Raw genomic sequence first — 27944 nt, forward strand, 5'->3', positions numbered from 1 at the left:
TTTGTCCCGTAAGAGCGGATGCGGCCAGCTGTAAATTTTATGGGTCTGGCTTCAGGTCTCACGTGCGTCCAGCTATTTTTAACTGTACAAAACAGCATGTTTTGCTGCTTGATATTGCAAACTGGTGTTTCTTACTATATTATTTTAACATATTATCTTAGTTATGAACATACTGTTTTGCAGTGCAAACTGTTTTACTGTTTACTGCATGTTGTTATTCTTCTTGTTATTTCCCTATAGTGGCTAATGAAGCGTTGAAGAATAAGGTGGATAGGATTTATCAGCTAAATTATATGGAGCCCACATTTAGCTTGCTGAAAGGAGACAGTTGGCTATTGACATGAACATTTTAATTAGCATATATTGACTTGGAGAAGAACATTAGACTAATACTCTGCCCTGCGCCTTAAACACAGCGAGAAGATGCTGAACTTCCCCTGGGCTTCTGAGCAGCTAACATTCTCTGATAAGCAACTTGTAGAGAAAGTTGTACAAAGTTGTACAAAGAGGAGCTTCCACTGCTGGACACCCTAATAGACATCACAGGCCTGCCCACTTTTGGCTTAACTGCCTCTGGTCCTTTATTATCTTGCTTTCCCCGGTTGCCTTTAGCGTGATACTTCAATCCTTTAGGGACACTTCTCATTTGAATTTGCACTTTCCCACACACTACCCTAGGTTGGGTGTTAACAAAACCATTCACTCTCCCTGCATACGGACCAGAGACCACTCCATTCCCTTTAGAACTGGGAAGTGTGGGCAGATTCCTCATGGGTGGATCCAGCTTCACAGGTTTACCATAGTCCATCCTGCAGTGGATTTTGGAAGGCTTTTTGGAGGTTCCGATTGGCGTAACCGTGTATGGTACTTTATTCATCGTGGTTGTTTGTGAAGCAGGGGTGGGAGAAAGGCCAGCTGCCTCATATTCCACACAGTCAGTGCCTCGCTCCTCATCCTTTGGTGTGACTTCATAATCTTCTATAAGAACAACACCCTCACCTGAGCGCTTCTGAAGTTCTGACCAACAGAGGACAAATGGGACTAAGATTCAGTGGTTCTGACATTCACAATCATAACAAACCAGTGGAGATACCAAATGTATGACATATTTATATACTGTACAGTTGAGGTCAAAAGTTTACACACACCTTGCAGAATCTGCAAAATGTTAATTATTAAGAGTGATCATACAAAATGCATGTAACTATTTTATTTAGCACTGAATAAGATATTTCACATAAAAGACGCTTACATATGGTCCACAATAGAAAATAATTGAATTTATAAAAATGACCCTGTTCAAAAGTTTACATATACTTGATTCTTAATACTGTGTTTTTTTGTTCAGTTGTTCATGAGTCCCTTGTTTGTCCTGAACAGTTACGCTGCCCGCTGTTCTTCAACAATTCCTCAGGTCCCACAAATTCTTTGGTTTTTCAGCATTTATGTGTATTTGAACCCTTTCCAACAACAACTGTATGATTTTGAGATCCATCTTCTCACACTGAGGACAACTGAGGGACTCATATGCAACTATTACAGATAGGAGGTGAAAACTTTTTGAATTTGAAGATCAGGGTAAATTTAACTTATTTTGTCTTCTGGGGAACATGAAAGTATCTTCTGTAGCTTCTGAAGGGCAGTACTAAATCAAAAAATAAATATATAAAAATACAATATTTAGGCAAAATAAGAATCATGTACACATCCTCATTCTGTTCAAAAGTTTTCACCCCTGTCTCTTAATCCTTCTGAAGCATCAGTGAGCGTTTGAACCTTCTGTAATAGTTGCATATGAGTCCCTCAGTTGTCCTCAGTGTGAAAATATGGATCTAAAAATCATACAGTCATTGTTGGAAAGGGTTCAAATACACAAAAATGCTAAAAAAAAAAAAGCAAAGAAACTGTGGGACCTGAAGGATTTTTCTGAAGAACAGCGGGCAGTTCAACTGTGGGACTCATGAACTGAAAAAAACAAACAAACAAAAAAAAAATATCTGTGGATCATTCAGGTAACAACACAGCATTAATAATCAAGTGTATGTAAACTTTTATACAGGGTCGTTTTTATAAAATCAACTATTATATTCTCTTATGGACTATATGTCTTTTATGTAAAATATCTCATTCAGGACAGTACTAAATAAAAAATCACATGCATTATGATTAGTCCTCTTATTTTGGTAAAATAATAAACATTTAGCAGATTCTGCAAGGTGTATGTAAACAGTTGACTTCAACTGTATATTAGAATGAAAGAATTTAGTATCAAATTCAGAATGGGACTAATGTACTTACTGTGCAGATCTTTGCGGCAAATAATATTTCTACCTGTGAAATAGCACAGATGAAGAAACCTTCAGAACTACTTCTGATTAATTCATAATTTTAGCCTAGATTTAGCTTTAAAATGAAGGTTACGATTATGTATTAAAATATTAATGTAAAATCATTAAACAAGGGTTCTCAGAAACATACCTTCTGTATTATATGGCTGTGAAGTAAGAACAACCAGTGTAGCAAGCAGTCCAAGAGCAATGTTAACATCCATGGCTGCAAATGATGCAAAAATCCCGTCAACATGCCTTTTATTTATTTTAAACCAACCCTTGTGGAGTCCCACAAATTGTGAAATCACCCGAGGCACAGAATAAATGACTTTGTCAATAAAAAATACATTTTAATTACGTCTGAATATCTTCTGGGACTTCATTTGCATGTGGCTGAAGCGTTCACTGTTCTAACAGGTGTTGGGAGTTGATTCCACCACTGAGGAGCAAAGGCAAATATGTTGGTGACTTGGATCTGGAGAGGCAGGGCACTTTTATGTGGAGACAAGGGGATGTTAGGTAACCAAATGTTTCTAACACCCAGGGTGGGCTTGAAATCTAAAAGGAACTGGCAGACAATGGAGAAACTTGGGCGAAGGTGTGACCAAATGCCAAATGGTGCTACAAAAAAGTTGATTCAGATGTAAAATATTTACTTCAAACCCACTCTGATCATTATCAGCGAGATGCATTTGGACTTGTCTGAGGCTGCAAATGACTCACTGAATATCCCTTATGGCAGAATGGTGACTTGCCAGAAAAACAATAAATTTAACTGCATACTAAATGAATGATCAAGTCTCATATTCCACATGGTTACTGTCTCGCTCCTCATCGGAGTAACTTCATTAGCTTCTAGAAGAACAACATTGTCATCGGAGCTCTTCTGATCAGAGGACAAATAGGACTAAAATTTAGTAGTTCAGACATTCACACTTACAACAAACTAGTTGAGATTCCTAATGTATGTAACTGTGTGATCACCAAGTAAAAAGTCAAGGTTAAAGTTTTTAGGCCTATATGTCAAGTACAGCCTACAAGAAGCAGTGCATATTGACAAATAAATATGTTTTACAAGCACACAAAGTAATTCATTTTAGAATAAAATTCATTATTTAATACTACGACCGTCAAATGATTAATCACAATTCATTGCACCCAAAATAAACTTTTATGTTAACATACCATATGTGAATTTTTTTAAATTTAGATTTATTCATCATCTGAAATGAATAAGGTTTCCATTGATGTATGGTTTGTTAGGACAGGACAATGTTGGTTCAAGATATAACTATTTAAAAATCTGGAATCTAAGGGTGCAAAAAAAAAATAATAATAATAATAAAATAAAAAAAATTGAGAAAATCACATTTAAAGTTGTCCAAATGAAGTTCTTAGCAATTCATATTACTAATCAAAAATTAAGTTTTAATATATTTATGGTAGGAAATTTACAAAATATTTTCATCAAACATGATCTATACTTAATATCCTAAAGATTTTTGGCATAAAAGAAAAATCGATAATATTGACCCATACAATGTATTTTTGGCTATTGCTACAAATATACCCGTGCTAAGACTGGTTTTGTGGTCCAGGGTCACATATCTGTGTGTCCTGTGTATATTTATTATGTGTATATATAAATACACACACTTACATGTATATATTTAGGAAAAATATATGTGAGCCTTCTATATAAAATATTTCTATTTATACGTAATCTAAATAATATACAAGTATAAATATATATATATTTTTAAATATATACTATGAGTATGAGTGTGTATTAATATATACATAATAAATATACACAGTACACATACATATAGTATGTAAACATAAACTTTCATTTTGGATGTGATTAATCACGATTAATTGTTTGACAGCCTTATTTATTACTAAATTAGTAAAGCGTGAAATTAATGACCAAATTAACTGATTTGTCAAAGTCGCTGTATACATGAATAACAGAAATTTTGAAAAAAAGATGATACTCATAAATAAGTTTCCAAAAGGGGGGTTTCATATCAATGCCACTAAAGAACGATTCTGAGTTTTACAGTGATTTTGAAAGTCATTATCTACAAACTTCTGTGGTAATTCACTGATACATAGTCAATTAACCGATATGTGACCCTGGACCACAAAACCAGTCGCTGGGGTATATTTGTAGCAATAGCCAAAAATACATTGTATGGGTCAAAATTATAGATTTTTTTTATGCCAAAAATCTTTGGGAAATTAAGTAAAGATCATGTTGCATGAAGACATTCTGTAAATTTCCTACTGTAAATATATCAAAACTTGTTTTTTGATTAGTAATATGCATTGCAAAGAACTTAATTTGGAAAACTTTAAAGGCGATTTTCTCAATATTTTGAAGTTTTTGCACCCTCAGATTCCATATACTGAAATAGTTGTGTCTCGGCCAAATATCCTTCCCTCTTAACAAACCATACATCGATGGAAATCTTACTTATTCAGCTTTCAGATGATGTATAAAGCTCAATTTTGAAAAATTGACACTTATGACTGGTTTTGTGGTCCAGGGTCACATATATAGCAAAGATATATAGCTAACCCGCATACAGTCGTAAAGTTCTTGATTTGATCTTTTGATTGGTTCAACGAACTGTCGCTCACACTTCTCATCCAATCCTGGCGAGGGGGCTACATCTTGTTGCCTGGCAGCAAGAGTCGCAAACAACAACAGAATTCGAATTCTTGTAGTTTTAAAGCAATTAAAACAAATGTATAGTCAATCTTTTATACCTAATGATACAAATGTACAGACAATTATTTTATAACTTTTGTTTTCTAAAATAGTTTTACCAATTTACAAATTAATTTAAAGAAATGTAAAATTACGTTTTTACTTTCTTACAATTTTATTAAACGCACGTTTGAACGATTTTGTGAGTGTCGGTAAAAGTGTGCTGGACAGAAAGGGAGGAGCTGCACTAAATAAGGGAAATGTTGAAGTTTCCAGAGGTTGATGTCAGTGTAACTGGATTCCTCCAGTCTGGAAACAACTGGGAACAAGATGGCTGAGGGTGGACTGGAAAACTGCTTTTCTCCACTCTCACAAAATCTGGACTGAAGCCACGCGAAATTATTTTAGCAAGTGTAAGTACATTCAAGTATAAACGATTGTTATTTTCAAAGCGTCACTTTTCCCAGACAAATACTTTTATGCGGTTTTCGTTGATTTCACTCGGATTTTCTCGCATATTTCTATTGCATAACATCGTAAAAGTGTATTTCGAGTTTTTTAAAAGCTTAAACAATAACTGTTGACTTGTTAGAAATCAAATTCGAGACTTTCTGAATTTGCGTTTTGATTTTTGGCATCACTTTGGCAGCACATAGCCAGCTTCCCAATCACCCAGCGTTAAGGAACGACTAAAATGAAGACGTTTGTTTATGTTAAGCTAACGTTACTGTAAATGACACAATGAGCTCCAGTCGCGTCCGTCCTCAAGCACCACAGGCCCAGGCGGCATCTGCAGTAGCTGCCCCCGCATCCTCTCCGCCTTATGAAGGGATCGAGATGGAAAAAATGCATCATGAAGAAGTGGGCCTCGGAGTGCCCGATGAGACTCCCTCTCCACCCACCTCCAGCTCCAGACAGGCATGGAGCCGGGACAACCCAGGGTTCGAGCCGGAGGAAGGGATGATGGAAGCGGACTGGCCTCCGGCGAGCCCGGGCCGGAGATCTGTGTCCACGGCGTCCAGCAGCAGCAGCGGGAGCGTCAGCGGACCCGGCAGCTTCTCTGGCATCAGTGCGCGGATCAACAGAGGACTGTATCCAACTCCTCCAGCACAAGAACACAGCAGCTGTGGGAAGAGGATACTGGAGAAAATGAGAGGTGAAACTTTTGCTTGCACTTCTATAGTTACGTTTCAGTATACTGAGATGTCCACACAAATATAGTTAAACTTTTAATATCCTCATTCTTTATAAAGTTATCTTTTCATAAAGAGTTAATATAGGGTTTATTATAATTGGCTGTTCCTTCCAACTTCATCAAAGAACCCTAAAACAAGTAGGCCTATCAGTTTCCACAAACATTAACCAGGACAACTGTTTTCAACTGTGATAATAATAATAAATATTTGTTAAGCAGCAAATTAGAATATCAGAATGATTTCTGAAGGATCGTGACACTGAAGACTGGAGTAATGATGCTGAAAAAAATGCCATAGTTGTATTTTAATAGTTATTCTGTATTAATTACACTTAATTTGTAGGATATCGAAGTAAACGTGTGAGTTTATTAATTTCTTTCTCTATTTCAGTGCTGTGGGATACGCGTCTTTTGGGTGAGAGCAACAGTAACAGAGAGATGTACCTAAAAACCGTCCTACGAGAAATGATCACCTACATCCTCTTCCTGGTCACCCTCTGCATATGTAAGTTGAATATTGGACAATTTTATGCTTGAATATGTTATTGCATACTATTTAAAAATTAATATTTTTTTATTCTTTTACATTTCCTTTCATACATAGTAGTGTAACAGGGATTAAAAATATTTGTTAGAGGAAGGTCTGTCTGATTAAAGCATAAATCTTAATGATACTTATATTTTGAATGCTACAATTTAAGTTGGCATTCAGTATAGATAATCAGATGTCATAATGGAAGAGTATTGCTCAGTTTCCATGGTCTGCTCCAGTTCTGGTAGTCTTTCTTTCTTGAATAACAAGCACTTTAAATCCTTGTAACAACCACAGCAACAATTTACGCTTTTTGAGTATTTACAATCTGTTCAAATACACTGGCATTTTACATTTATGCATTTCAGACTTTTCAGATTTTAACTTGCATTGCATATACCATATACAGTACTTTTTATGAGCTAATGCATTCTTTGTGAATTGAACCCATGACATTGGCTTGCATCATGATTTACAGCTTGAGCTTTATAGTGAAAATTTTTGCTACTGAATAAAAAAAAATTAAAAATGTTATTGGGACATTTTATCTCACAATTCTTACTTTTTTTCTCAGAATTGTGTGATACAGACTCACAATTGTGAGTTATGAAGTCAGAATTGCGAGATATAAACTCGCAGTTCTGACTTTTTTCTCAGAATTGCATGATATAAACTCAGTTGTGAGAAATGAAGTCAGAATTTTGAGATAAAAACTTGTAATTGCAAGTTATATAAGTTATATATAACTCAAATTTTGAGGGAAAAAAGACTGATATATTCTCAGAATTGCAAGTTTATATCTCAATTCTGACTTGCAAGATATAAACGCTCAGAAAAAAAGTCACAATTGTAAGTTTATATCTCGCAATTCTGACTTTATAACTCACAATTGTGAGTTTATATCACGCAATTCTGAGAAAAAAGTCAGAATTGTGAGTTTATATCATTAGAAAAAAAATAGAATTGCGAGTTTATATCATGCAGTTCTGAGAAAAAAGGTAAAAATTGCGAGTTTATATCGGGAGAAAAAAATATTTAATTGTGAGTTTATATCATGCAATTCTGAGAAAAAAAGTCAGAATTACAAGAAATAAGCTCACAATTGCATAAAAAGTTGCAATTACCGTTTTTTTTCAAAAAGAGAAGATGCTATTCTGTTTAAAACACATTATTGCTATCTATTTTAGTAACCTACGGAATGGTGAGCACCAACATGTACTACTACACCAAAGCCATGTCCCAACTCTTCTTGGATACACCGCTGACAAGCGGAGAACCGACGACCTTCAAAAGTCTTTCAACCATGGAGGACTTCTGGAAAGTAATTATTCCACTGTTTTTAATGCTCTTTTACAGTACAAAAATGCAGATTAGATCTAACTGCATCACAGATGGTAATGAAAACATGATCTGTAGTTCACAGAAGGCCCTTTTCTAAACGGCATGTACTGGGAGTTCTGGTACAACAACAAGAGCCTCCCAGAAAACCAGAGTCTGATCTACTACGAGAACCTCTTGTTGGGCGTCCCACGTCTCCGGCAACTCAAAGTACGCAATGAGTCCTGTTCTGTCCACGAGGACCTGCGCGACGAGGTTTACGACTGCTACAGCGTCTATTCTCCTGCCAGTGAGGACAAGTCACCGTTCGGACTGAAGAACAGCACAGCGTATGTAAAACTACATGTTTATTTTGTAAAATAAAAATAGTGCTCTTGAACAAGCTTATAATGCTGTTTATCTGGCAGGTGGAGGTATACAGAGGAGAGCAGACTGGGTGAGAGCAGCTACTGGGGTCAAGTATCGACGTATGGCGGTGGAGGATACTACCAGGACCTGTCACGTACTCGAGAGAAGTCAGCCAATCAGCTGCAGGTGTTAAAAAGCAACCTCTGGTTGGACCGTGGCACTAGAGCAGTGTTCCTAGACTTCTCCATCTACAATGGCAACGTTAACCTGTTTTGTATTGTCAGGTAATGGACTGTAGTTGTGTTGTAAATAAATGAGATTCACCAAAAATGAAAATTCTGTTATTAATTACTCACCCTCATTTCGTTACAAACCTGTAAGACCTTTGTTCATCTTCAGAACACAAATGAAGAATTTTTTTGATGAAAGTGCTTTCTGCATAGACAGCAACACAACTACCACATTCAAGGCCCAGAAAGGTAGTAAGGACATCATTAAAAAAAGTCCATGTGACATCAGTGGTTCAACCATGATGTTATAAAGCAACGAGAATTTTTTGTGCGCAAAGAAAACAAAATATAAGAATAGTTTTGCACGCAAAAAGAATTCTCGTAGCTTCATTAAATTATGGTTGAACCACTGATGTCAAATGGACTTACAATTTTCTGGGCCTTGAATGTGTAGGTTGCATTGCGGTCTATGCAGAAAGACCTCAGATTTCTTCAAAACATTCTTAATTTGTGTTCTGAAGATGAACAAAGGTCTTACAATTTCAGTTTTTTTAATACATGGGGATCCTTGCTTTACTTTTCTTGACTCAGTATACATCCTTGCCTCATATATCTGTCACTGACTGCTTTGCTGTAGGTTGCTTGTAGAGTTTCCAGCCACAGGAGGCGCTGTGACGTCTTGGCAGTTCCAGACGGTGCGTCTTATCCGGTACGTGTCCAGCTGGGACTACTTTGTAGGGATGTGTGAAGTGGCCTTCTGCCTCTTTGTGCTGTATTACCTGGTGGAAGAAGTTCTGGAGATCCGACTGCATCGTTTGCGCTACTTTAAGAGCCTGTGGAACTGCTTGGATGTTCTCATTGTTGCAGTAGGTCAAAGTGCATAATGACAATACTCCAGTCAATGTAATTTGTACTACTGACTATGACACCTTGTTCATCTTGTCACAGCTCAGCGTTCCAGCCATCATTATGAACATCTGCAGAACGTCAGCGGTCACTCACAGACTCCACTTCCTGCTGGAGAACCAGAGCACATACCCTAACTTTGAGCCACTTGCTCGCCTTCAGGTTCACTTCAACAACCTGGCTGCTATCATTATATTCCTCTCATGGGTGAAGGTGAGGTCTCATCTCAACATCTGACATGCAAAAATGATTTTTTGTTGTCGTTGTTTTATCAAAATGCAACCGTCTTGTTTTCCCCACAGCTTTTTAAGTTTATTAACTTCAACAAGACCATGAATCAGCTGTCCACCACCATGTCACGCTGTGCTAAGGACCTGATGGGCTTCGCTATCATGTTTTTCATTGTGTTCCTGGCCTACGCTCAGCTGGCATATTTAGTGTTTGGAACTCAAGTTGACGACTTCAGCACCTTTCAGGCCTGCATGTGAGTTTTGGAGGCATCTAAATAACCAAGAATATACATAGAATATAGTATTTTGTAAGTGTCATAGGTAATCACAGCGTGCTGATATACAGCCATATATCACGGCTACGAGTGTGATATTGCGATTATACAACAGTCCAACGGCACAAGTGTGCAAATACATAAGAAACAACTCTTTTGTGCAGAACTACTTCCTTCCACCACAGATTCAAATCTCAGTTTAACAGCTGAGCCCAAGCCTCGTTACTAATTCGAAAACATCACTTTAAAACTAGAAATGGAGGAACATTGAGTTGCTTCTTTAAAAAACATAGGCATTTTTACTTATAAATATTCTGTTGCTCACAGTTTCACGCAGTTCCGGATCATTCTGGGAGACTTTGACTTCTCAGAAATCGAGGAGGCTGACAGCGTGTTGGGGCCGATTTACTTCACCACCTTTGTGTTCTTCATCTTCATGATTCTACTGGTAAACACAACGAGAGCAACATGAAACAAATTACATGAAATATATCTAATATTAAAAAATGATAATGTTTTACTGGGCTTTTTGTTTTGTTCAGAATATGTTCCTGGCCATCATCAATGACACTTACTCTGAGGTGAAAGCTGACATGGCCCAGCAGAGGTCGGAGATGGAGATCACAGACCTTATCAAGAAGGGCTATAACAGGGCGATGGTCAAACTCAAGCTGAAGAAGACCTCCATCAATGACATCCCTGACAGTCTTCACCAGGCTGGAGGCAAACTCAGCTTTGATGAGCTCCGGCAAGACCTCAGAGGGTGAGAAACATTTACCATCACTGCATGACACAAACTAAACACCTCACAAGATGGATGTAACTGAATTTGCTGATCGTTGTATATGCGTTTATACATAGAAAGGGCCATTCGGACGCTGAGATTGAAGCCATTTTTGCTAAGTATGACCTTGACGGAGATCAGGAACTGACCGAACATGAGCACCAGCAAATGAGAGATGACCTGGAGAAAGAGAGAGTGAGTGAAAAACTAACGCTACAGGATGTCGCACAAACGCTTTTATCCAAAGCAACTTACATTGCATTCAGGGTATACATACACCTTGCAGAATCTGCAAAATGTCAATTATTTTCTTAATGCATTAAGAGACGGGGGTGAAAACTTTTGAACATAATGAAGATGTGTACATTTTTCTTATTTTGCCTAAATATCATCTTTTTTTTCTTGTAGTACTGCCCTTCAAAAGCTACAGAAGATACTTGCATGTTTCGCAAAAGACAAAATAAGTTAAATTTACCCTGATATTCAAATTCAACAAGTTTTTATCCCCCGGCTCTTAATGCATTGTTTTGCCTTCTGGCACATCAGTGAGCATTTTAACCTTCTGTAATAGTTGCATATGAGTCCCTCAGTTGTCCTCAGTGTGAAAAGATGCATCTCAAAATCATACAGTCAAAAATGCTGAAAAACTAAAGAATTTGTGGGAGCGGAAGTTTTTTTTTGAAGAACAGCAGGCAGTTTAACTGTTCAGGACAAACAAGGGACTCATGAACAACTATCACTAAACAAAACAAAACAGCTGTGGATCATTCAGGTAACAACACAGTATTAAGAATCAAGTGTATGTAAACTTTTGAACGTGGTCATTTTTACTTATTTTGTCTTTTATGTGAAATATCTTATTCAGGTCAGTACTAAATAAAAAATTACACAACAGCATTTTGTAAGATCCCTCTTATTTTAGTAAAATAATTAAAATTTTGCAGATACTGCAAGGTGTATGAAAACTTTTGACCTCAACTGTAGTTCTTGTTTTCCTTGGGAATCGAAGCTATGACCTTCAGAGCTAAAAAAATTCAACAACACAGTAAAAACATGTAAAATAAACAACCAAGATGCTTAGTATCTCTTGAACACTCGCCAGGAGGACTTGGATCTGGAGCACAGTTCGCTGCCCAGGCCAGTGAGTGGGCGGAGCTTTTCGCGTAGCCAGGATGACTCAGAGGAGGACGATGATGAGGACAGTGGACACAGCTCTCGTCGCCGTGGCAGCAGCTCAGGGGGCGTGTCATACGAGGAGTTCCAAGTGTAAACATCACCTGTCACGCAATAAGTTTTCACAATATATTGAACGTTAGACCTCTAAATTAAAAGTACTTTGTGCTTCATGTGTCCCATCAGGCTCGTGCGTCGAGTGGACCGCATGGAGCACTCCATCGGCAGCATCGTGTCAAAGATTGACGCGGTTATCGTGAAGTTAGAGGTCATGGAGAGAGCCAAGATGAAGAGGAGAGATGTGCTCGGACGGATCCTGGATGGAGTCATGGAGGTGATGATAAAAAAAAGTTTAACTTTACAAATATTTGTGCTTTGTATATATATGTATATCGAGAGAGAGAGAGAGAGAGAGACACCAGTCAAAGTGTGGAATAATGTAAATTATTAAATGTTTTTGAAATAAGTCTTTCATGCTCACCTAGGCTGCATTTATTTGATCACGAATACAGTAAAAACAGTAATATTGTAAAATATTATTGGAATTTGAGGTAACTGTTTTCTATTTGAATATATGTTAAAATGTAATTTATTCCTGTGATGTAAAGCTGAATTTTCAGCATGATTACTCCAGTCTTCCCAAAAATGCTTTCAAGTAGATATTTGGACATGTCATTTTTATGTTTAATTGTGGATTAGAACAAAAATATTGAAGCATACATTGAGAAATCTGATCTCATGCTTTCAGGACGAGAGGATGGGCCGGGATCCGGAGTTGCACCGAGAACAAATGGACAGACTGGTTAGAGAAGAGCTGGAGCGCTGGGAGTCTGATGACACCATGTCACAGGTGAGCCACCATCAGGCCACTCCCATCATCCCATCTGCTCAGCTCCGCCCACGCAGTTCCCGCTCACCCTCCTCGCTGTCCAATGAAGGACCGGACGGTGCGGCCAATGGGGCCGCCCACGTGTGAAGGGTTGTGATTATGAAAACATTCCTACAGATCAATTTGTTCTCCAGTGCCATGTCTAGTGCAGTGCACTGGGCAAAATTAATTAAACAGTATTAAAGAACCGCCCCAAAACCACAGCAGTAGAGTTAAATAGTCATGCAAAAAGCTATTTATTTGGGTTTCTTTATATTAAAGTTAATTGGGGTTTTATAATGCAAAAATTAAGATAAGTGTTTTTTTTATGCAACGAGGAAGTTCAATATTACTTAATGAAGATACATTTTTGTGGATATGCTAATAAAGCGAATTAGATTTTAAGGTCAGTGGCAGCTTAGCTTTGGTTTGCTTGTTTTAACATGTATTAACCATGGACAACTAAATGCATTTTGAAATTGAGGTACATTTTGCTTTCCCAGCAATCTTAGCTATGGTCGTTTCTAATCAGTATAGTATTTCTTTATCAAGCTACACTTAATTTACAGCATGCATTGATCCCAGAAAGTTTTCTTAAACTACTTTCATTACATTACTAGCAATGTCTAAGACAAAAAAAAAACACTGACAGCAGGTGTTTAGTAGTCATTTTAAAAATGACTCAGAATAGTATATCATAAGTATATTTTGTATCACGTTTTTTGTACTGTATCCTGCTACGATTGAATGCACTGCTTACAGTTTTGTCAAAATGCAGCATATATTTGATATGATTTACGCTTTCACTAACATACAGTATTAAAGTCCGCTTTCATCAGTAATGAAGAAACCAGATCAAAAGCTTACAGTAATGAAGGACATTAAGTTCAACAAGGATCAGTATTTTAAAATATATGAGATGGTATAGAAGGAATGTATGAAAATAGCTATTCATACACAAAAGTATACCTTATAAAGCATATCTGATATGAAAAGCAAACATTCACAATTTTCAAACGATGAAGGTGATCACACATTGTTTTATATAGAAACTGTATTTGGTAATGACCTTTGGTGCAATTTTCACTCAGTTTTTGGTTTGCTTTGCATATATTGCAGTTCAAATCTAGTGTGGCATGTTTTGGTAAACATATATACTTAAATGTATTTTTAATACTTAAGATTTTTAAATCATTTTGATACTTTTTGCATTTTTAAACAAACTTCGATTTGGAGTGCATCTGATTTCATGGGAAACCCATGTGTATTTGTCTTAAGGTAGGATTTAAAGCTTTTAATGGTTTCCTAAATGTAAAAAATGTATAGTTTCTGCACAACTAGCGTCACCAAACTGCTAAAATAATAGTTTTCAAAGAGGTTGTATAAATATGCAGTCAAACAGGTAGTCGTTTGTGCCAAACGTGCCAGATGTGTTATGTTGGGTCGCTCAAACAAATCAGTGTTTGGTTCCGCTACAGAAGCAGAAATTGCACACTTCTTCCAAAAGCCTAATAAAAATGTCAAAAAAAAATTGTGCAATCACCTCTGTAACACTCTATGGTACTCTGTAGTTGGCAGATTGTTATTTACAGTTTAATATGACAGTCTTTCAAAATAAAATCCATTCAAACTCATCATGTGCTCATTATTTGGCTTGATCCCAGTCATAATGCCCAACAACAAAGTGACTGTAAATGCACAATAAATCCCTGTACAATAAAGGGATATTGTGTATAGAGCTTTTGTTAATGGTTTTAGCACAGCAAACAGTGTTGTTCAGTTCTCTCACTGATGTTTGCTAGCTGTGGATTAGGCCACTTTAAGACCAATTACACAGATTATGAAGGAGCCAGTGGTACCAGGCCTGTGACTGAGGGAACAATGAAAGAGAGATGACAAAATATTTACACTTAACTTGATTAATGAATAAGTTCAGTAACAGACTGGAGTCTTTAACATTATAATAATGTTAAGATGTAATAGTATACCAACATGTCAACATGAAACATTCACACACCATTTTATTTCTCTAATGTGATACGTTTCAACGGATAAAAAAAGCAAATGTAGGGATGCACGATATTATCAGACTGATATCGGAATAGGCCAATAATGGCTTTAAATCTAAACATCGGCATCTGTGCTCAGGGTGTGCTAGCGATTAGGTCACGTCAGCAGTGTGGAAATTCAACAAACACACACATGGTTAGGCTTTCATTTGTGCATATAACAAGTCGAACTATGGAAATTGTTGTGAATGCTTCTTCTGACGGAGCTTCACAGGCTTTTGCTTGCCTTATTTTTTTACTAACCACAAGATCACGCTGTTTTCGAAACTCTTGAAGCTTTGAATCTTTTCCCGAAACAGTCAGAGGAAAGGTGCTTCACGAAGCTTCATTTGCCCGTCACTCCTGTCAGCTGTTGAATGAATGAGTGTCACGTCCCGCTTGTTTACTTTGAACCGGAAGACGCTCCCACTTTTGACGCAAGGCCTCATGGGGTGTAGGAAACTTGTGGATGGCTTACATGAATTAAAAAATCCCCCACAAACATAATACTTGTAAATAAAATAATTTTATATACACTGATTTATTCATTAATGTGTAATATGTTCTATATTTTTAAACAAATTCTGAGTTCTAAAAGATTTTTTGCTTTAGACCATCTATAAATGATAAATCCTAAAATAAAATGTTATGGTTACCACTGCATTTATCTGAAAAGAGGAAAAGAAAAACAACGACTGATATACACTTTATTTATAGTTATTTTCAAAGCTTCAGTGCACTGTCATTATAAAATAACTTTATTATTGTTTACTTTATTCTAACAAATAAGTTATTGTTAAAAACTAACCAAAATTAAAAGTAATTTGCTTATAATTTCTGCACAGGAGGGACTTAGTGTTGTTATCAAACAAAAGGAAGCATATCAGTATTGGAATCAGCTATTGTTGATGAGTTGAAAAATATAGGCATATCTGCAAAAATCCAATATCGTGCATCCCTAGTAGCGACACACTGATTACCAGAAAAATAATGTGAACTTATTAACTAATCAGAGTAAGGCCAGTAATGTGCATTTGCAAAGTAAATAGTGCCATTTTTGATTTCCTGTTGACTGTAAAACTAAAAAAATCTTTACAGTCTTAAATTTGGGATGAAATCAGTATTGAAAGAAAGCACAACTATCACACCTACATTCATCTTTACTGTAAAGGACAAATGATATTATATGACAGCAAAATTGTCTGCTAATGTATGGTGATTCATAAAGCTAACATTTACGAGAACTTAGGAATGAATCTGAGCTTGATGTAAGCAATGAAGAGAAAAATCAGTGTCATGACTGTAAGTGCTATGTGGTTGCGCCATAAACCCCAGGATGAGTAAATGATTCCTTGGAACGTCAGATGTTGTTCTCCTGTACACCTGTAAAATATAATATAATAGATTACACTAAAGTGTAAGAAAAAATTGTTGAATGAATTTTTGTTTTCTTTGCATACAAAAAGTATTCTCGTAGCTTTATAAAATTAAGGTTGAACCACCGATGTCACATGTAATAAATAATAAATAACAGAATTTTCATAAGTAATAAATAACAGAATTTTCATTTTTTGGGTGAACTATCCCTTTAAACCAACTAGTAAGAGTAAACTGCAACAGTTATGGTGGCATTACTAACATGCCATCCCTACACAATATCCGCAGTTATAAACTATTTCTAAGTGCAAAACCAAACTTATGAGAAGACTAATAGTTCATATTCCATATATATCATAATATACACATATATTTTTACATACATGAGGATGTCAGCAGCAGGGCTGCTCATCACAGCAGAGACATTCCCACAAAACTTCAGCCCCACAAACTCATTTATCTCCAATGCCTGTTCAAATGAATAGACATTCATCAGCCATCATTAAAACATTATCTCTACAGAAAGTCTTGTAGTCACTCAGATGCAAGAACAGAAGCTGAAGTTCATACCTCGAGCCCATAGCGAGGAATGCTGAGGTACTTCAGCCAGGACAACCAGTCCATGATGCTCTTCAGGTTAACCAGCAGACCAGAGAAAATCTGGAAACACATGAATTTCAAGTTAGAAGAACAGTGAATGTACTTGTTCTGAAGCATGTGGCTGTGTGGACTTGCCATCATAAAGATGAAGCTGATGGTCATGAAGATGTTGGCCACAGCCACCACTGATTGGTCAGCTGAGATGGCCATGGTCATGGACGCAGCTGCGCAAGAAACCAGGATCACTGTCAACATGAAGATGAAGAATGCTGCCACTGTGGGTTTTAACCCTGCAAAACAGATTTGAACATTTTTAAAACACTAAAAATATGCATGCAAAGGTGCATTAAATGAGACATCTAATTTGTACGCTAAATTGTCTACTATATGTTTAAAGACGACTGATGGATCGTGCAATTTAAGTGAGTCATTTTGAGCAATTATGTATGGGCTCTTTAAGGTTTAGTCATGTACAACATACCAATCATGAAATAAACAACACAGGTGAAGAGGATGGTAGGGATTGTGCGCTGAGTGATGATGTCAGACAGGATCTTAGACAGGAAGTAGACAGACACTCTGTAGTATCCACTTGTGTATTCATGACTGCAAAATAAATAAATAGCATGCTAATTTACACAGTCAAAAGTTTTTGAACAGTAAAGTTTTTTGAAAGAAGTCTCTTCTGCTTACCAAGCCTGCATTTATTTGATCCAAAATACAGCAAAAGCAAATGTTTTTACTATTTAAAACAACTGCTTTCTATTCAAATATATTTTAAAAATGTAATTTGTTCTTGTGATCAAAGCTACATTTTTAGCATCATTACTCCAGTCTTCAGAGTCACATGATCCTTTAGAAATCATTCTAATATGCTGATGTGCATTACTTTTATTTAGCAAGGATGCTTTAACTGATCAAAAGTGATGATAAAAACGTTTATAATGTTACAAAATTCCTATTTCATATAAATGCTGTTCTTATGAACTTTCTATTTATTAAAGAAACCTGAAAAAATCTGCTCAGCTGTTTTCAACATAATAAAAGTGTATTTTGAGCAGCAAATCAGAATATTAGAATGATTTCTGAAGGATCATGTGACTGGAGTAATGATGCTAAAAAATCAGATTTGAAATCACAGAAATAAATTACATGTTAAAATATATTCAAACAGACACCTGTTCTTCTATAAACAGTAAAACTATTTTACAATTTTACTCTTTTTGCTGTACTTTGGATCAAATAAAAGGTGAGGAGAAGAGACTTCTTACTGTTCAAAAACTTTTGACTGATAGAGTATATTTTTAAAATATTATAATTATATATGTTTTTAATTATACATTAACATTTTAATTGTATTAAAATTAATTATAATATAAAACGATTAAAATAGTAACAACAACAAAAAATACTCTATAATGACAAGTTTAAGGCAGAAGGAAAACTGCATCAGAGCTGCTTTTTGATATTAGAGACTTTTGTGCAGTATTGCATTATTACAAAGAATTTAGAGACCTCAGAAAATGCAAAAACAGAAATAAACGTCTTTTCAGTTTCTCATTATGTACGTGTGGTTATCAGCTTGCACCCCAGCATTTGATACTCCGTAGTTGCTAATAAAATATTCCTGTAGCCTTTCTAAATGTCAAACAGGTGTTGAAGCACTTACATAAACAGTTTGCGCTCTGTGATGAAGAGTTCGGCAGCAGAGAGAGTGCTGAAACACTGATTTGTTGTGATGAAGAACAAAACACCAAACCTGAAAAGAAAGTGGTGACACTGCATTGAACTTATAAAAACAAAAACAAGTGAGCACTGTAATACCATAGGTTTTACACCACGTATGGGATATATAATATTGGTACTGGATTTGTGTATTCTATCCAGAATAATGTGATAAAGCCACTAAACAGTTAACTCACCTGTTTTGTATGCCAGTCTGGTCATCTTTGACTCCATAGAAGATGGCACCAACAATGGCAGCCATGAGGGTCGTGACTGCCAACTGCCAAAAGTAAAGATCATAATTCAAGCAGTGTGCTATAAAACCCATAAACATGATTTCAGTGTTACAACACATGAACATGCTTTCATTAAGCTATTACTTTTAAAGGAACACTCCATTTTTCGAAAATAGGCTCATTTTCCAACTCCCCTAGTGTTAAACAGTTGAGTTTTACTGTTTTCGAATCCATTCAGCCAATCACCGGGTCTGGCGGTAGCATTTTTAGCATAGCTTAACATAGATCATTGAATCTGATTAGACCGATAGCATCTCGCTCAAAAATTACCATATATAATGACGATATTTTTCCTATTTAAAACTCTTCTGTAGTTACATGGTGTACAAAGATGGACAAAAAATGAAAAGTTGCGATTTTCTAGGCTGATATGGCTCGGAACTATACTCTCATTCCGGCGTAATAATCAAGGAACTTTGCTGCCGTACCATGAGTGCAGCAGGCGCAATGATATTACACAGATGGATTCGAAAATGGTAAAACTCAAATGTTTAACACAAGGGGAGTTGGACAATGAGCCTATTTTCAAAAAAGTGAGTTCCGTTAATGTAAATATAGAAATACGTAAAGACAAGGCATAGGAAATAACTGCCAACAAATCAAATGAACCAACACAAATTCAGATTTGTCTTTGGTCCACCCAAAACATCCTAGCATATATTTAGCAACGATGCACCAAATGCATAGCAATGTGCTGTACATCTTGTCGTCCACACATAAACGCCCGAGCATGATCATTTACTCAATAAAGGTAACCGTGAAAGCCAGTGAGTTTGACAATAATCTCTTGACACCTTATGAGTGTCTGAGTAGTGTGAAAGTCATTCCCAGGGTAAAAGGCTAAGCAAATACAGAAGAGCTGGAGAGGAGAAACCACTCTTCACCCCTGATGTCGAGGCGCCAGCACTCAACTAACTCCAGTCAGGTGATGGTCTGGTAGACACCATTCACTTTCTCCACACTGCATTGCCCGAAATCATATCACTTCAGATCTACGGGGCGGGCGAGACCCAGATCACAACAGTCACCAAATCCGCTTAGCTCTGACTTCGAGAAATTAGTCGAAAGCCTCTTGGAGCAATCAGCTGTTAATAATTTGTGAAGGGTTTCTCTGATGGCATTTGGTGGTTAATGAGCATCGAAGTCTCCAGAAAATCTCTTTTGAGGAAAATCTGGAACGGGGGGCAATACATCTTTGTTTAGTGTAATCTGCTTCAGGATAGTTCACCCAAAAAGAGTTTCATTCATCTTCAGAACACAAATTGGGATTCCCGTAGCTTTGTAACACTACGTTTGAACCACTGATGTCAAATGAACTATTTTTAACAATGTCCTTACTACCTTTCTGGGCCTTGAACATGTTACGTTAGTTAGTTACGTTGCTGTCTATGCAGGGTCAGAAAGCTCTCGGATTTCATAAAAAATATCTTAATTTGTGTTCCGAAGATGAACAGTCAAACAGTTTTGGAACGACATGCGGGTGAGTAATTAATGATAGAATTTTCATTTTTGTTTGAACTATCCCTTTAAACTGAATGCTTAAAAAAAAAAAAATCTGAAAATAAATTATCATATTATTTTCAAAATTTACTACCCATTGAGATTTAATTCTGTTTTTGTAATTACCATCACTCTTAATTTCATACACCGATTGTTTGTAATACAGTACTACAAGGGTGAAAAATTAAAAGGCAGTACAATATATAATACCATTAATATTTTAACATTTAATATTTTTTATCCTTTTTTTAATACAGTAATGAGAATTGGAAGGAAATGCAAATAGAAAAACTAATGAACCTAATAACAGGCTTTATTTAATTTATGCAAAATATAATTTAATAATATATTAAAATATAACTTTTTAAATTTCTTAATACATCTACTTTTTTTTCTTTTTTTCTTTTATTTTGATTTTGGGTGATATAGAAAATGTATAAAATTAGAAATTATAAAAAAAACTCATTCTTTTCACTTTGGGGTGACATATTTTCAGGTCACATTTTATTTAAAGAATAAAAAAAAATTTGGAAAAGAAAATGTAAACAGAGATGCACAGATAGATGGATTAAATCAGGGGTCATCAAACTTGTTCCTGGTGGGCCGGTGTCCTGCAGAGTTTACTTCCAACTTTCCTCAACACACCTGCCTGGAAGTTTCAAGTATACCTAGTAAGACCTTGATTAGCTGGTTCAGGTGTGTTTGATTAGGGTTGGAGCTAAACTCTGCAGGGACACCAGCCCTTCAGGACCGGATCTGGTGACCCCTGGATTAAATGAAAATGTTCGCCATATAAAATCACAGTAGTACCTGTGCTACTGACGTCTGTGGGTTCAGCATTAGATTCCAGAAGGTTCTCCATAACACCCAGTGGAGCTGGTGGAGGAACGAGCTGTTGTAGGTGATGGAGTGACACTTGGCTCTGATGTTGTTGTCTTTGGCCCGGGTGATGCGCTCTAGCTCAGCTTTGATGCTCCGCGCATAACTGCAGTTTTTGTACTTCTCCACCAGCTGATCCTCAATAGACTGCTGGCAGACAGCAGCCACTTCAAACTCAAAATCTGCCAGCAGTATTACAAATAATGTATAAGCTCATTTAAGTGATACACAATTAATAATCTACAGCTGCTGAAGACACTGTTGGCAACACCATTAACAGATGAACCAAACAGCTTATTTCTTTTATTATTTATGGCTTAATGCTTTGTAAATGCCTTTTAACTACAAGCAAGGCATGTTTTACATGATGTATCTGATGAGGAAATCACTTAACAAGCAAATCTGAGTTCTGAAAATCCATTTAAATAGAAATATAACCAAGTACCTCCATTATTCTGAATCTTTGTCATGTTGACAACAGCAGAGCTGCCATTAATGACGTCCAAGAAGAAATCAGCCGGGTTGTTATGAGCTTCACATGCATATCCTATAATATCATTAGGAAAAACAAACACCATTAAGTTAAGAGATATTAGTATTAAAACCATTTAAACAGATTTGAAACTTTAGCTTCATAAATTTATGGTTGAACAACAGATGGACTATTTTAATGACATCCTTACTACTTTTCTGGACCCTGAATGTGTCAGTTGCATTGCTGTGAAGGGTCAGAAAGCTCTCGGATTTCATCAAAAATATCTTAATTTGTGTCCCGAAAGATCTTATAAGTTTGGAACAAGATGAGGGTGACTAACTAATGACAGAATTTTCATTTTTTGGTGAACTATCCCTTTAAGGGATTTAAGTATTAGTATCAGTAAATTATGCTACCAATGTTGGCGAAGTAGTCTAGAGCATCTTGAGCGGGTCCATGATAGACTTGTTTGCCGTTGGCTAGCAACGTGAGGCTGTCGAAGAGCCGGTAGATGGAGTACCGCGGCTGATGAATGGACATGATGATGGTGCGTCCTTGACCAGCCATTCTGAAAACAAACACAGACTGAGTACAACAACGTCACGAAGATCAGATTTGCACTACCGTTCAAATGTTTGGGGGCAGTAAGATTTTTTTCCACAAAAGAAATGATTACATTATTCAGCAAGCAAGCATTAAATTGATCAAAAGTGACAGTAAAGACATTTATGATGTTAAAAAAAAAAATTATTCAATCAATCCTGAAAAAAAGTATCATGTTTCCAACTGAGCACTAATACTAATAATAACAGTAATAATAATAAGAACAAAAAAATATTTCTTGAGCAGCATATCAGCATATTAAAATGATTTCTGAAGGATCATGTGACACTTAGAAGTCTTAAAGAGAAGTCTATAACATACTTTGGGTAAAATTTCTCAGTGGCAGTGTAAAAAACACCCTTTTTACCTTGTTGAAATCAGCCCTTTTTAGAGCAAACCATTGTTTGCATTTGCCTTTAAATGCTAATAAGCTTTGTTCACCCCACCTCTCACTTCTGTGGGATGATGAGCCAGTCTGTTTACTTTAGCCACAAAACTAGCTAACTAGCACATTATTAGGAAAGGCGGTTTGGAAAGATGCATTAAAAAAAACCCTTATACTCACTACTGCTGTAGGTGAAGCTGCATCACAAATGATTTGCGCAAACATAGACGTATTTATGTAGATCGCCATGTGCATTTCCTTCAAAAACCAAAGTAACGTTAATGATTGATGTCAGGAGTAAATGACGAATGCTGTTTTCATTATTACATCCAACAGAACACCTCAGTCGCTTAGGACCTATTCTTGTCTTCCCCTGCACCGGCATCAAAACAATGGCGGTCGGACTGTTACAGCTCACTCAGGGCGGGTCTAAAGTAAGATGGCCATGTCAATCAACTATCGTGGGAGCGGCCTTGATTGGTGTGACATCACACAGACAAGATACTGAGAATAGCTTGATTTGAAAAAGGGGATATTACTTATAAAAATTAAAAAATACCACTGGGTGGATTTATAGGGTGGTTGTGTACACACACTGCCAACACACATTTATGTTCAAACAACATGTAAAAGTGAGTTTTGCATCTGATGACCCCTTTAACCTTTGAATGGTGGTATATCAATGATAATTTACATATCTCAAAAAGGCCATTGAAAGTACAGAAGCTCAGCCAGAGGCTTCTATTCACAAATATTTTTTTTTTTATCTTTGTATGTACAAAGGGTGGATGTTTTGAATACACAGACCTCTTCAGCAGCAGGAGCACAGAATAAGCTGTACTAGCGTCCAGACCGGTGGTGGGCTCATCCAGAAACAGCACAGAGGGGTCTATGATCAGCTCCATCCCAATGCTGGTCCTCTTCCTCTCACCACCTGAGATACCTCGGATCAACTGCGTGCCCACCTGTGCAGATATACAGGTACATTTATGGTCTATGTGCTTTGCAACAGGATATTAGTGAGGCTGTCTAACATCTGACATGAAATGTCAAGCAGTTTCTTAAATGCTAGAAATCATTGTACACTATATATTACATATAGAGCGCTGTTGCACCGCAGGTGTCCCGAGTTCGAATCTAGGCTTGTGGACCTTTCCCAATCCCGCCCCCTTCTCTCAATTCGCTTCCTGTCCAACTACACTGTCCTATCTAAATAAAAGCATAAAAATGGCAAAAATAAATCTTTAAAAAATTATTTCGTTCCATATATATAAATTTATATACAACCTAAAATATTTATGCCATTTCAAGATGTTTCAGGACTTGTTACACATAGTCTACTTAGTGAATGTCTGTCTGTGTAAATAAAACGATAGCTGTCTTATATAACTGTAACTTGACAAACGTAATGTAGCCTGCACAAGAAATACTATTTTACCTTTGCATTGGCGACTTTATTAAGGCCCAGCTCTGAGATGAGGTGGTTTACTCTTGCCTCCTTCTCTCTTGGACTGATTTGGGAGGACAAACGTAGCGCAGCCGAGAAACACAGGTTCTCTCTCACTGTCAGAGTCCCCATCACTATGTCATCCTTAACACACATTCAAAAATGATGAAGATAATTTATCGTCAACCTAGAAATCTTTATATTGTCCTATACGTTAAGCATTTAAAGGGATAGTTCACCCAAAAATTAAAACTGTGTGAGTAAATGATGACAGAATTTCATTTTTGAGTGAATTATCCATTTTATGCATAAGCTTTTAAAATGGTATACTGTAAACAGTAATTTTAATCTCTAATCTCAATATTATCTCAGTTGTACCTGGACAACATAACCAGAAAGGCATTTGAAATTAGGTGGCTGTAGGGCTCCATTGATGAGAACTTCACCAGAAAGACCTGCAGGATCCTTTCTGGCTGCGAGCACATCCAAAAATCTGAAAGAGAGAGGAGATGACTCATTAACATTCATCTAATTGATTCCGCATTACGGGAGGAAACTGTCAGGGGAGATACTCCAAAAGCTTGTTAAACAAATCCGGAATCCATTTGGCAGTGATATCTTATTAAGATGTGTAGAAGTCAAATAGGTACTCACGAAGATTTGCCACTTCCCGTAGGACCTAAAATAGCATTTAAACCAGGTCTCATGATCCCACTGAAAAAGGAGATGAAAATGAGATTATGTTCATGTCATTTGTTATGGAATTCATCAGGCATGGTGGAAAAAATGAGGCACACTTATTGCAAAGATGTTGTTGTGCTGTCTAAGAATAAAATGCCATTGCCAAATTCTGCTCATCTAAGCAACGAGTCTGAATGTCACTGCATTGCTGATGAAACACTTAAGAGTCTGTTAAAACTAGGTCATCTAGGTGATGCTGAGGCCCTTAGTCTTTTATTAGGTCAAGATCACACTTGACTGCATTTAACCCTGGTGGTTTGCAAGCCAAGAGATCAAGAGATTAGACTCACAAACCCATTCATAATATCATATAATTGACACTAACACTATAGAGAAGAATGTCCAAAGAAACTATGCGCTTGACTCTGGGAAATGTCAAGCTCATTTAATGCCTTTAGAAGCAGCATTTTGGTTTTCTGCTCTCCATTGTTCCGGTGAACACATGTTATGCAGCACATGTAAAGGTAAAAGGGTTTTACGCCACAGTAGAATCTACTGAAGTTTCTTTGATGTCACAAGAGAACTTTTGTATGCTTCATATGGCATAGAAGAATTTTCTATGTTCCTGTGAGGCTGCAAGAGAACTTTTAAGATCCAAATTGTGAGTCAAATATATTTTCAGTAGTATTTATATAAAATTTAGGACAGAAGTAACCTGTTCTTTAAACACATGTACATAGAAAGAAAAGAGAAATGCTTATTTTGCACAAAACCTAATGCAGATTTATTTATTAACTAGGTTGTCAGTAAAATAGTTACAATCTGTCGATTGCTTTATGAACAGTGTTTCAAAAGTAGGACAATGCTGCTACTGCCATAGAAGAACCTTTTTAAAATTCTATGTTGTCTGAGTTGTTTAACTTCTTATGATGCCGTAGAAGAACTGTTTAAATTCCTGTTGTTATAGAAGTTAAGTTCTTATCATGTTATAGGAGAACCTTTTTAAATGTATATCTTGTCATAGTCGTTGTTTAACTTCATATGATGTCATAGGAGAATCTTTTTTAATTGCTTTTGTCATAAAAAAAGTTGTTTAAGTTCTTATGTCATAGAAGAAACCTTAAGTTCTTATGTTGTCATAGGAATCTATCATATTTTTTTTTAATTCCTGTTGTTGTAGAAGTTAAGTTCTTACGAACTCATAGAAGAGAGCTTTTAAAGTTCTTATGATGTCATAGGAGAACCTTTTAAAGTTCTTATGTTGTCGTATTTGTTGTTTAAGTTCTTATGATGTCATAGGAGATCCCCCTTTTAAATTCCTTTTGTCATAAGTTGTTAAGTTCTTATGATGTCATAGGAGAACCTTTTTAGGTTCTTATGATGTCATAGAAGTTGTTCAAGTTCTTATGATGTCATAGGAGAACCTTTTTAAGTTCTTATGATGTCATAGAAATTGTTTAAGTTCTTATGATGTCATAGGAGAATCCTTTTAAATTCCTTTTGTCATAAGTTAAGTTCTTATGATGTCACAGGAGAACCTTTTTAAGTTCTTATGATGTCATAGGAGAACCTTTTTAGGTTCTTATGATGTCATAGAAGTTGTTTAAGTTCTTATGATGTCATAGGAAAACCGTTTTAAGTTATGTCATAGGAGAACCTTTTTAAGTTTCTATGATGCCATAGAAGTTAAGTTCTTACAATGTCATAGGAGAACCTTTTTAAATTCCTATGTTGTCATATAAGTTAAGTTCTTATGATGTCATAGGAGAATCTTTTTAAATTCCTGTTGTCATAGAAGTTAAGTTCTTACGAACTCATAGAAGAGACCTTTTTAAGTTCTTACGATGTCATAGGAGAACCTTTTTACATTTTTGTTGTCATAGAAGAAACCTTAAGTTCTTATGATGTCATAGGAGAACCTTTTTAAATTTCTCTGACACAAAAAGGAGAATATTTTAAAGCTTCCTTTACTATTAAATACTTCAGTAGACCTAATATAATGATCTAAAAAGGGTTATAAGAACATCAGAAACTTAACTGAAAAACATGGAGGCAAAGACCAAATAAAAAAATTAAAGAGACTAGATGCTTATTCATTTGACATTTTCTGTGTGATTTTGACTCACTTCAAGTCTACAAGAATGTCTTTATGGACTGATGTCCTCCTGCAGATGGGTCCGCTCTTCTGCTCCACTCTATAATAGATGCTGTGGAAACTGACAGTAGCTCCATGTTGCTTCTTCACAAGCTCCATGGCGATGACATTTGACCCAGACATCCCATTTCTGCCCGTCTCCTCAGTGATTTGATCATGTTCAAAGACAGCATTGTCAGTCATCTTCGGGCAGGTTTTCTCCCTTTGAAGACGTACGCAATATGAAAAAGAGAAGAAATGTGCTTGATTTGTATCCAACCAAAAAGAGCATTGTAAGAGAATTTATTACATATTAGAGTTATGATATTGTTAGAACAGTGAAAATACAGACTACATATTACAAAAAAAAAAAAAAAACCTATTGCAGTCTTTCCTCATAATGTTTTAATACTGTTAATTGCAGTTTCTTTGTAAAATGTAACGATTTCTAAATAAAAAATGTAACTACTACACCAAAAGTTTTTCCAGTGTATAAAATATCACACAAACTTTAATCGACAGTATTAATATAACATAAGCGAAAACATTAGACAAAGATGCTTACCTCCTCGCACTTTTGTAGTGACCGCTGGACGTCTAAGCTTTTCTCAGGAGTATCAGATGGGGGGAAAAATCTAAATCGGACTGTGCTTCAGGCAGTGAAGCAGAGATCTTATATAGATGGAGCAGAGGGAGGGATTTGGGCACAGGAATCAGGGTTTAAACCTCCACTGAACATTTTCCTGTATTACATTTACTGGAACACAAAATACATGTCAAATTATTCATACAACGGCAAGACGTTTTTTAAAATTAACACTTCGGATGGCCCCTTGTATGTAATATAAAGTAGATCTGACAGCAAGTAA

At 36.3% G+C, this 27944-nt stretch overlaps 3 protein-coding genes across 4 annotated transcripts; 1 reads left to right on the plus strand and 2 right to left on the minus strand.

Annotated features, from left to right (window-relative positions):
* Window positions 1-199: 199 nt before the first annotated feature.
* On the minus strand, window positions 200-2551 carry LOC127163003 (uncharacterized). The gene is made up of 3 exons (XM_051105991.1): window positions 2479-2551; window positions 2299-2331; window positions 200-1017 (listed from the first exon to the last, which is right to left on the minus strand). The coding sequence occupies exons 1-3, from the start codon at window positions 2549-2551 to the stop codon at window positions 407-409; spliced, it is 717 nt and encodes a 238-aa protein (XP_050961948.1). The 3' UTR covers window positions 200-406.
* Window positions 2552-5200: 2649 nt separating this feature from the next.
* pkd2 (polycystic kidney disease 2) lies at window positions 5201-14559 on the plus strand. 2 transcript variants are annotated; one of them, XM_051114163.1, is made up of 15 exons: window positions 5205-5459; window positions 5696-6202; window positions 6633-6746; window positions 7961-8094; window positions 8190-8440; window positions 8519-8743; window positions 9327-9555; window positions 9638-9808; window positions 9898-10079; window positions 10428-10548; window positions 10643-10863; window positions 10962-11079; window positions 11987-12150; window positions 12244-12391; window positions 12806-14559. In XM_051114163.1, the coding sequence occupies exons 2-15, from the start codon at window positions 5788-5790 to the stop codon at window positions 13031-13033; spliced, it is 2721 nt and encodes a 906-aa protein (XP_050970120.1). In that variant the 5' UTR covers window positions 5205-5459; window positions 5696-5787; the 3' UTR covers window positions 13034-14559. The 2 variants fall into 2 exon arrangements, with proteins under 2 accessions (XP_050970131.1, XP_050970120.1); XM_051114174.1 differs by having other exon boundaries at window positions 5201-6202; window positions 11990-12150.
* Window positions 14560-15809: 1250 nt separating this feature from the next.
* On the minus strand, window positions 15810-27381 carry abcg2d (ATP-binding cassette, sub-family G (WHITE), member 2d). The gene is made up of 15 exons (XM_051114191.1): window positions 27068-27381; window positions 24915-24974; window positions 24639-24753; window positions 24252-24404; window positions 23621-23778; window positions 22242-22393; window positions 21796-21897; window positions 21282-21532; window positions 18873-18955; window positions 18620-18709; window positions 17432-17556; window positions 17086-17240; window positions 16921-17010; window positions 16734-16819; window positions 15810-16356 (listed from the first exon to the last, which is right to left on the minus strand). The coding sequence occupies exons 1-15, from the start codon at window positions 27277-27279 to the stop codon at window positions 16209-16211; spliced, it is 1980 nt and encodes a 659-aa protein (XP_050970148.1). The 5' UTR covers window positions 27280-27381; the 3' UTR covers window positions 15810-16208.
* Window positions 27382-27944: the final 563 nt, after the last annotated feature.

This window comes from Labeo rohita, chromosome 1 (assembly GCF_022985175.1).
Source record: "Labeo rohita strain BAU-BD-2019 chromosome 1, IGBB_LRoh.1.0, whole genome shotgun sequence".
Classification (NCBI taxonomy): Eukaryota; Metazoa; Chordata; class Actinopteri; order Cypriniformes; family Cyprinidae; genus Labeo; species Labeo rohita.

Coding starts and splice junctions, on each gene's coding strand:
- pkd2 (XM_051114163.1), top strand. CDS start 5,788: ATGAGCTCCAGTCGCGTCCGTCCTCAAGCACCACAGGCCCAGGCGGCA. Junction 12,151..12,243: donor TCATACGAGGAGTTCCAAGT/GTAAACATCACC, acceptor GTGTCCCATCAG/GCTCGTGCGTCGAGTGGACC. Junction 12,392..12,805: donor TCCTGGATGGAGTCATGGAG/GTGATGATAAAA, acceptor TCATGCTTTCAG/GACGAGAGGATGGGCCGGGA.
- abcg2d (XM_051114191.1), bottom strand. CDS start 27,279: ATGACTGACAATGCTGTCTTTGAACATGATCAAATCACTGAGGAGACG. Junction 18,956..21,281: donor CACAGACGTCAGTAGCACAG/GTACTACTGTGA, acceptor TACTTTTGGCAG/TTGGCAGTCACGACCCTCAT. Junction 16,820..16,920: donor TTCCTCGCTATGGGCTCGAG/GTATGAACTTCA, acceptor TCATTTGAACAG/GCATTGGAGATAAATGAGTT.
- LOC127163003 (XM_051105991.1), bottom strand. CDS start 2,551: ATGGATGTTAACATTGCTCTTGGACTGCTTGCTACACTGGTTGTTCTT. Junction 2,332..2,478: donor ACAGCCATATAATACAGAAG/GTATGTTTCTGA, acceptor GCTATTTCACAG/GTAGAAATATTATTTGCCGC. Junction 1,018..2,298: donor TTGCCGCAAAGATCTGCACA/GTAAGTACATTA, acceptor TCTGTTGGTCAG/AACTTCAGAAGCGCTCAGGT.